The 7,707-nt window shown below is 36.9% G+C and overlaps 1 protein-coding gene across 5 annotated transcripts in view; it reads left to right on the top strand.

The window, feature by feature from the left end:
- SRRM1 (serine and arginine repetitive matrix 1) overlaps positions 1–7,707 on the top strand; it is a 31,347-nt gene that overhangs the window by 6,654 nt on the left and 16,986 nt on the right. For 4 of the 5 annotated variants that reach the window (XM_087446555.1, XM_004425743.3, XM_087446554.1 and 1 more), the window contains 4 exons: positions 1,241–1,444; positions 1,918–2,112; positions 2,399–2,518; positions 4,373–4,647. In XM_087446555.1, the coding sequence (XP_087302681.1) occupies positions 1,241–1,444; positions 1,918–2,112; positions 2,399–2,518; positions 4,373–4,647 (794 nt within the window). The remainder of the gene's footprint in view (positions 1–1,240; positions 1,445–1,917; positions 2,113–2,398; positions 2,519–4,372; positions 4,648–7,707) is intronic. The other variant, XM_004425742.3, reaches the window with a different exon arrangement.

Raw genomic sequence — 7,707 nt, 5'->3', positions numbered from 1 at the left:
ACAAATACTTTAGGTATTAAGGTATTCTATCTGTAGAAGTTACAGAGTTAAAAAGGAAGCTATTCAGGGAATTTCTTCCCTCATACAGTTTTCATGGTGAGCTATAGTGTGCCTCTGGACTAAAATATTTCATCTTTTTTTGAGACAGACCATTTGACTGTAATAAATCTCTAAAATCTTGATGAATTGTTCAACTCTTAATTCCTAAATCAAAATCTAGACTTGTCTTCCATGTTGTTTTAGTTTAAATACAGTATTTAATTAGAGTTGTTATTTTAATGTACTCCATCTCTTTTTTCTTTCCACTTCCTTTTTATTAGAAATCTGTACCCATTAGCCATTCATATTATACTTACCTAATTCCCTGTTCTGCTTTTCTCAGATGGTTGTACTGAACCCAGAACAGATCATTTATTTGTTTCCTTCCTTCCAATGAGACTATGGTTAGGTTCCTATTTTTAAATCCACGACTGAGCTTCTACTGTATTTGTGGTGAAAGGTGAGAATTCCATTAGGCTTTTCATTTTTAGGATTCTGGTAATTTCTTTGTCCCTTTTTAAAACACGTTTGATATTATAACCTACTTATCAGGGAAGCAGTACTATTTCTAGAGTTAAACTCAAGTCATAGGTGTAACTACCTGACTATTGATGAACCGGGTCTACTGTTTTATTTCAAGTTAGGGAAACTACTATTGAAAAGGAAAAGGGGCTTCTCTTCCGAAAAAGCTATCTTATGTGAGTTTTATATAATTTTTTGTCTTCTGAAAAGCATATTGCTTTAATTGTATTAGTCATTTTTCTGTAATACCTAGACTCTACCTGATGAACTCTGTGGTGGGATCTGTCTGCATCTAAACTCTGTTTTGTTGGGTTTGATTTATTATTAGAGAATATTGCTTTACTTTTATGTGTCCGCTGCCTCTGAAAAGTTGGTCTTTGGTCTCCTCATCTCTGGGAATGATTAAGAACCTAAATCTAGAGTCTCAGGTCAATGCTTTTCCTCTCTTATAACTGGTACACCGGAGAATGTTGCTATCCTTCGTTGGCTTGCCTTTCTCGTTTTCTCTTGGCCCTTTCTCTATTAAGTAAACGTGATAGGATATCTTATTTCCATAGGGACCTTCTCAGATATAAGCAATAATGGTGTAGTTAAGAAGATTAATCCTCGAATCTCCCTTTGACCTTCTCCCCCAATTCACATTATTCAAAAACCTGAAAAAAAATTGCTTTCATCCTAGACGCAAATCCAGATCTCCTTCCCCTAGAAGACGATCTTCCCCTGTCAGGAGAGAGAGAAAGCGCAGTCATTCTCGATCTCCCCGTCACAGAACCAAGAGCCGGAGTCCTTCCCCTGCTCCAGAAAAGAAGGAAAAAACTCCAGAGCTCCCAGAACCATCAGTGAAAGTAAAAGAACCTTCAGTACAAGAGGCCACTTCTACTAGGCAAGTACATAAAAATTCATTTATAAATATCACAGTTTTAGGCTGGTATTCAGTGACTACAAATATGATACCTCTGAGTTAAAAACATAAAATTACTTGATTATTTTCCTTTTAGATTTTTTAAATTAGTTTGTTGAAAAGAAATTCAAATTGTGTAGGAGAGTATAAATAAAATGCCCCAAAGGTAACCACTGCTCTCTGTTGGTTGTGTTGTTTCATATATTTTATATACTGTAACTTGCTTTTTTCCCAATATTGTAGACAACTGCACTTTAAAAAAAATATATGTGGTTAGAATTATTAGTTGCTCACTGGATTTCACTGACGTGTATATATATATCTTTTGGAGCTAGGGAGAAGTCTTCATGGATTTTGAAAACTTGTTAAAAAAAGACATAGCTTGATTACATCATTGTATTATGGTTTAGGAGTCTGAGTAGAAGAGGGGAAAAATAAGCTTTTTCTTACCACAGTGACATCCTGAAAGTTCCCAAGCCTGAACCTGTACCAGACCCTAAAGAACCTTCTCCAGAGAAAAATTCCAAAAAAGAAAAGGAAAAAGAGAAGACCCGACCAAGATCTCGGTCTCGTACCAAATCAAGATCCCGGACACGTTCTCGCTCTCCTTCTCATACTCGACCTAGGCGGCGCCATAGATCTCGATCAAGGTGAGTTGTAGCTTTAAGGTCTGCATAGATCTTAGGTTTTATGTACTACTCTTCTAGGCAGAATTAGGTAAATGATTTCAAAGCAGTGGAAAACATTTAGTACAAATGTTATTCTGTGGATTTACAGAGAGAATTTGAGGATACTTTCTGTGTAGCATAAAAATCTCTACATAAATGTAAAACTATATCTCTTGACAGCCTTTTTTAAATGGTAGCTATGTCAAGGAATTCATTCCTTGTTCCTGATTTATTCAGGTCCTAATTCTGTTTGTGTTTGTTATGGCAGATCATACTCACCTAGAAGGCGGCCAAGCCCAAGAAGGCGACCATCTCCTCGAAGAAGAACTCCACCAAGACGAATGCCTCCTCCACCAAGGCATAGAAGGAGTAGATCTCCAGTGAGACGGTGAGAGTTTTCTTTTTTCTTTTTAATTTGGAAGTGTCGGGTGTATGAAAGTGCACCATATGTTTGTTTTAGGCTAATCTTTAAGTTAGTGTCTCCTGAAAGAAAGAACTCATGAGTAGTAGTAGATAATGTCTTCTAAAGAGCCTGTCTCCTTTGAGGTGTAATGCTGTTATTTGTGCAGTGAAAAACAATGTTAGTCCCATGTTGGAAACTAAAAAACAAGAAATTTACCATCTTGTCAGTAACTTTGTGTTAACTTTTACCCTTTCAGACCCCACCAAGAAATTCTACTAAGTAGGGGAATCGGCCACCTTCCCTCTTCCTTTGGCTTTTAATTACCACTGGCTTCTGAAAAGTAGATGACTACAGAGCCAGTAAGCTGCTTTTACCAGTGTTAGAATAATCCATTTGCATTATACTTTTTTTTAATGTATTTTTTTCTCATTATAGAAGTAATGAGTGCTTAGTATGAACAACTCAAACAAATAACAAATTGAAAATTACCTGTAATCCTGTTCCATAGATAGAGCCATTATTAGCAGTTTACTATCTAGTTATTTTTTAAGAGACTAGGCATAAAAGTAACCCTGTCAATACCAATGTTCTTTTTTTAAAATCATTTTAAAAATGAGCATAAGGTAAAATGTTTGGATCTAGCACTTTTAACGGAAAGATTGTTGCTAAATCTGCCCAAAGTAGAGTCCTGGTGCACTCATAGCAGAGTTTTGTGTTGTCTTGACAATGTGTTCCACCTGTTTGAGGAGGACCTGTAATGATTGTGCTTCAGATTATGCTTAGGACAGAATTTTTTGTTTAAGTCTTTAAAGGTTTTTTCAGGGAACCGAATCAGCTTGGGAATAAAGAGGGGAAACAATAAGCTCCATAATTTTTTTGGTTTGTGTCTGCAGTCTAAGGTTTTTCAGAGTCCCATATTTTTTAAAAAGATATTGTTTTCCTTTGGGGAGGGGTTCTCAAAGTATATTGAACCATTTTTATAACTACTAAAAATTATAGAATTGATGTTACTACTGACAAACAAGACTAATGATGTAAATGGTTAGTCAGTTTAGGCATCACACTTTTCTAAAATTGATTATTTCTCCTTAGGAGAAAAGTAATGCTGGTGCTTTGTAGTACAAGATTAGTGGAAACAGCTATTTCTTATATTGGAGTTTTGCAAACAGTGTGTTTTAATTGTGCTTACTGAGCCATTTAGCAGTCAAAATATTTTGCAGATTGTGTAAGATTCCCTTTCAGCCAGTTTTTATCTCACACTTAAGGTAGGGTTTCTTTTTTTCAGGTTCTCAGGAATTCTTCTGCCAAAGGTGAATTCTGCAGGTACACATAATTGCAACAGAACTTACCACAAATTTTGCCGCAGAATTCGAGAGGCCCCTGCTTCTAAGTTTATGTAGCTAAATGAATTCCTAATCTGGCACATCTTTTTTTTAAAAAAAGCAACCTAAAGGTTGCTTGACATTGTGTTATTAAATGGAAAATACATTGCCACTCAAATTTTGTATGCAAACTCCAAAACGTTGATAATCATTCCTAAGGAAGAAAGAGATTGGTTAGTTATTGTATTATAGCACTCGACATTTTATAACTGGAAAGACAACTCAGACAGAAGCGTTTATCAGAATAAGTTATTTATTTATGTTTAGTCTCAGAACTAGCTGTTTCCTGTCCTAGGTTATGATTTTGTTTCCCATTTTTTTTTTTAAACTCATTTAACGTGCTTAGCTACATAAACTCAAAAGTTGGATAAAAATAGCTATATTTTTGTGTAAACTATACATATCTGTACATACTTTTAAGTACGCAGTTAATGAATATGAATACTTTATTCCACAGAAGAAGGCGTTCATCAGCATCCCTGTCTGGGAGTAGCTCATCATCCTCTTCATCTCGTTCCCGGTCACCGCCAAAGAAGCCTCCTAAGAGGACATCCAGCCCCCCTCGAAAAACTCGTAGGTTATCTCCTTCAGCAAGTCCTCCGAGGCGAAGGCATAGGCCATCACCTCCAGCAACTCCACCGCCAAAAGCTCGTCATTCCCCAACACCCCAGCAGTCAAACCGTACAAGAAAAAGTCGCGTTTCTGTCTCTCCAGGGAGAACTTCAGGTAAAGGTAAAAATCAAACACATAAAAACAATATGTTCGTTCTTGCTTCTTTTGGTAATGAAGTGCCTAGTCATTTGTTAGCGCTTCCCTCCCGCCCTTTAAAGTATGAAGTAGCTGCGTAATGTTGGTATGTGATGTTCTTTGTAAATTGGCTTAGAGGCTCACCTTTTCTTTCCTGCTTTAAGTTCTTGGGGTTTGTTGAAATAGAGTTTACATGTAAAAATGTTTTGTTTTTGGCAATGCCCTCTGGCACTGAGTAGGTGGAGAAAAATCACCAGCTGTGCGCTGTTTGAGTTGGGGTAACTTATTGCAGTTTGTGTTGTCATGATAAGGGATCATTTTATTACTATGAGACCAGTTTACTTTTTTTCCCTTGAAGATCTTTTTGTTTGATGTCTTGAGGACTTCATATTCTGTTTTAATTCTTTCTTGACTGCATTGTGCTCCCTAGGGAAGAACATGGTGTCCTCTTAAAAGCTGATTTGTTTTTTTAATTTAGGCTCTAGGCAGGGTTCTTCTGAGTGTTGTCCTTGCTTTATTCTGCTGATAGATTTGAGGAATTTATGATCTGTGATCTTTCCAGGCAAGTAGAATGCTGTGTTAGTCTGAGTGAAGGTTGTGGTCTGTTGGGATTTGTTCCTTTAGCATTAGATACACATGGAGGAAAAGCTATAGGAGCCATTTGCATCAGGCTTCTCATGCTTAAGGCTGGAATGATAAAGACAGCCTGAAAGATGAGTAGTGGGGGAGTGGGAGGATCTTAAAAGCTGCTATAGTAATTGGATTTTAAGGAGCAATCTGTAGGTTAGTATAGACGGGGGTTGCTTTGATCACATTTAAATATTTAGGTTAGAAACAAAGAAAATGGGGATAGGCAAAATTTTGACTATTTTAATGAACTTGATGAGATCAGGACTTCTACTCAGCACCCTGCTGCTTTGTCCCCCCTGTACCCCTACAACTTTGCAATGTGGTGATGTCTAGAAAGGCAAATTTGCTTTAGTTTTTTTTGAACTTTTGTTATAGTGAGGTATAGAGAAGCTATCAGAGTGAAAGGGAGATTGGCAGATAATGGTAATCTGTAAAGAGTAATGTATAGATTATTTTCTGAATTTTAACAGGTTAACTTGGTGATATATAATTTAAAAAATTATGTGGTCGTTTTTGTTGCATTGGCTTTTTAGCTATAGTCAGGCAGCTGGATAAGAATAGAGAAACCTTTAGGTTTTACAGGTTCAGACTTAATTTTATGGGAGGGGGCCTTAGAATCACTTATTTTCATAACCTCATGTTCCACAGTACTTTTTTTTTTTTTTTTTTTGCCATCTTGTAAAGGCTTTATCTCTACTTCATTGTCTCCATATTACTTTTTGTTCAAAGTTGGGAAGATTTCAGTCCGACCATAGTTTGCAGTCACCATGTCCAAGTCTGATGCCCATTGTCCTGATGTATTTTTCCTTTTCCTGTGAAATGTTTGCATTCTTTCCTTTGTCTAGAGCCAAAAAACTCTCTAGTGAAAAAATATTATAAATGTTCCCACCTGTTGCTTTGCAAAAACACATTGTTATGCTTTCTGTTTACATCATTTATCCAAAGGGTGACAAAAGTACCTGAACAGAAGGACAGAATCCTTGTTAAAATAGGTTGATCATTAAGAACTATTAGTTACCTTCTCTGCACAGGTACCAACCTCTTGTGTTTTGATACATTGTCAGGGGAGCGGGACTCTACTTCCAGAAACAAGTCACAGTGAATATGTACATTGGAGAGAAATAAATCGTGGTCCAAGACAAAGGACTAGTTATATTCCTATGGATTCTGGGGCAGGTCTTCCATGTTTAACCAAAGGAAGGCACTTGAGGGCAGTGTGGTCAGAGGCTGCCTTGTGTCTACTGAAGCTGAATAGTTATAACTACTTGGAAATAACTTTCTATAGTAAAATGATCCCGGCCCTCTATGATGAAATTCCAGAGCTAGAAAAGACTTTAGAGATTGTCATCAAGAGACAGGTTCTCCGGTTAAGTGATTTGGTCAAGGTCAACCAGGCAGGACTTTAATCTGGGTTCTTATTCCCAGTTGAAAAATGTATGCTTTATCCAACTTTCCTACCCCACAATGCCTGTTTTGATTGCTGGAGGAAGGAGATGGAGGACAGGGTGAAATTCTTTCGCTTCTGTACGTGGTAGTATGATTTCAGAAATTCCTTTTTTGCAGTCTCCATGTCTAGTAAGAGTAGTGACATCATTGAAAGGTCAGATTTTACTTTTGCATTGCATGTAGTAGTCACCAATCAGGGCTTTAAGGTTCTGCTGTTGATAGTGGGCAAATGGAATGGGAGGGAAGCAGGAAAAGTATTTTGGAGAATTTAGAGGTAAATTATTTGTAGTACAATATATATTCTCATCTGAAAGGGTCTTTGGGAAGGATTTTGTAATCAGTGCACTTCAGTTAAATTGGCCTTATCTTAGTACATAAAATAGTGCTTTGAAATAATAGGATATTTAATGAATTGTCTTTATGGAGGATCTATATCTATGGTGGTAATTTTGAGTTTAGATCAACTTAGCCTATAAATTATGCTCTATAGACATTTAATGATTATTTTCCTAATTCTGGTCACAGAGTGACTTATCTTTACAAGTGATCTTTTGGGCAAGACTGGAAGATTAATAATTAATAGAACTGTTGAAGTACGTTTAAAATTCTGGTTTTTCAGTTGACTTAGATTTCTAACTTTATGCTAGAATGATTTTGCCCTTTGAATACTAAAAATAAAAACATTAGCATAACATGGGCCAGCCCCATGGCTTAGCGGTTAAGTGCGCGCGCTCCGCTGCTGGCGGCCCGGGTTCAGATCCCGGGCGCGCACAGACGCACCGCTTCTCCGGCCGTGCTGAGGCTGCGTCCCACATACAGCAACTAGAAGGATGTGCAGCTATGACATACAACTATTTACTGGGGCTTTGGGGAAAAATAAATGCATAAATAAAAAAGAAAGTCTTCTCTTAAAAAAAAAATTAGCAGAACAAAGTAAACTGTATAAAATCTCATCTAGACAAACAAACT

Source organism: Ceratotherium simum, chromosome 22 (assembly GCF_057802395.1).
Source record: "Ceratotherium simum simum isolate JZ-2026a chromosome 22, ASM5780239v1, whole genome shotgun sequence".
NCBI lineage: Eukaryota > Metazoa > Chordata > Mammalia > Perissodactyla > Rhinocerotidae > Ceratotherium > Ceratotherium simum.
This window is presented reverse-complemented; position numbering and strand designations above follow the sequence as displayed.